Source organism: Acanthamoeba castellanii (assembly GCF_000313135.1).
Source record: "Acanthamoeba castellanii str. Neff unplaced genomic scaffold scf7180000084748, whole genome shotgun sequence".
Lineage (NCBI taxonomy): Eukaryota > Discosea > Longamoebia > Acanthamoebidae > Acanthamoeba > Acanthamoeba castellanii.
Genome location: NW_004457262.1, coordinates 186,415 through 187,366, shown reverse-complemented (window position 1 = coordinate 187,366; position 952 = coordinate 186,415). Strand labels below are relative to the sequence as shown.

At 56.5% G+C, this 952-nt stretch overlaps 1 protein-coding gene across 1 annotated transcript in view; it reads right to left on the bottom strand.

The window, feature by feature from the left end:
• The window catches only part of ACA1_191150 (triosephosphate isomerase), a gene marked incomplete at both ends in the record, with an annotated part of 1,352 nt that extends 438 nt beyond the window's left edge, over positions 1-914 (bottom strand). Inside the window, 7 exon segments of the mRNA XM_004333312.1 lie at positions 94-135; positions 203-335; positions 408-492; positions 561-631; positions 644-681; positions 738-807; positions 873-914. Coding sequence (XP_004333360.1) covers positions 94-135; positions 203-335; positions 408-492; positions 561-631; positions 644-681; positions 738-807; positions 873-914 — 481 coding nt within the window.
• Between the last annotated feature and the right edge of the window lie 38 nt (positions 915-952).

The following is a 952-nucleotide window of genomic DNA, read 5'->3' as shown; positions in this document are numbered from 1 at the left end:
GCCGATAGCCCACACTGGCTCGTACGCTGGGGTAGATCGAGCCGTCAGGTGAATGAACAAAACAAAGCAAACAGCGTGGACAAGCAAACATACCGATAACGACGTTCTCCCAGCCCTTGGGGTCAGTCACGTTGGCTGTCATTGACAGAGAATGTAAATTAGTAGGATTGATGAACCGGCGAGGTGCAGGTTGGAGCGGTACCCGCAATGGCCTTGAGCTGAGAGAAGACGACCTCGGTGGTCTTGCCCTCCTCACGCTCCGAAAGTTGCTCGCCCACACAGGCGATCACCTTCAGGCCCACACCCAGGCACTTGGCGACCTTGGTGCCAATCAGCTGCATCCGTGCGATATTTTTCGTCAGCCGACCTGATGCGGGACAACATCTCATCGCCGAGGCCAGCCGTACCTCATCGCTCTCCTTGAAGATGCTCCTCCTCTCGGAGTGGCCCAGGATGACCCACGGGAGACCAAGGTCCTTCACCATCGAAGCGCTGCACATCGACCGTGTGCGTGTGAGTCTACCATGGAGGAAACCAGAGCAGAGCAGAGGTCTCAGTACGTGACTTCGCCCGTGAAGGCACCGTCCTGGTGGTAGCAGTTCTGTGCGGACACAGCGATCTCCTTGCGCACCTGCTCCTGCACCTGGGCCAGGTAGAGCGAGGGCGGGGAAATCACCACCTCTGCTCGGCCTAGTCAGCATGGCGCAGCACTGGATCATATGTCTGGTGTGGCATACCAACGTCCTCAGGGACATTTCCTGCGTTGAGGTCCGCTACGAGGGAGCGGACGAAGCTCTGGCCTCCATTCTGATGGATTAAGCGATTAAACCAGATCCCGCAGAAATTGAAAGAATGGAACACTAGCATCATACCGCCTTCCAGTTGCCGCCCACAAAGAATCGCCTGGCGCTCATGTCTTGTTGATGTAATCGAAGAGTTGATCTGGAGTGTC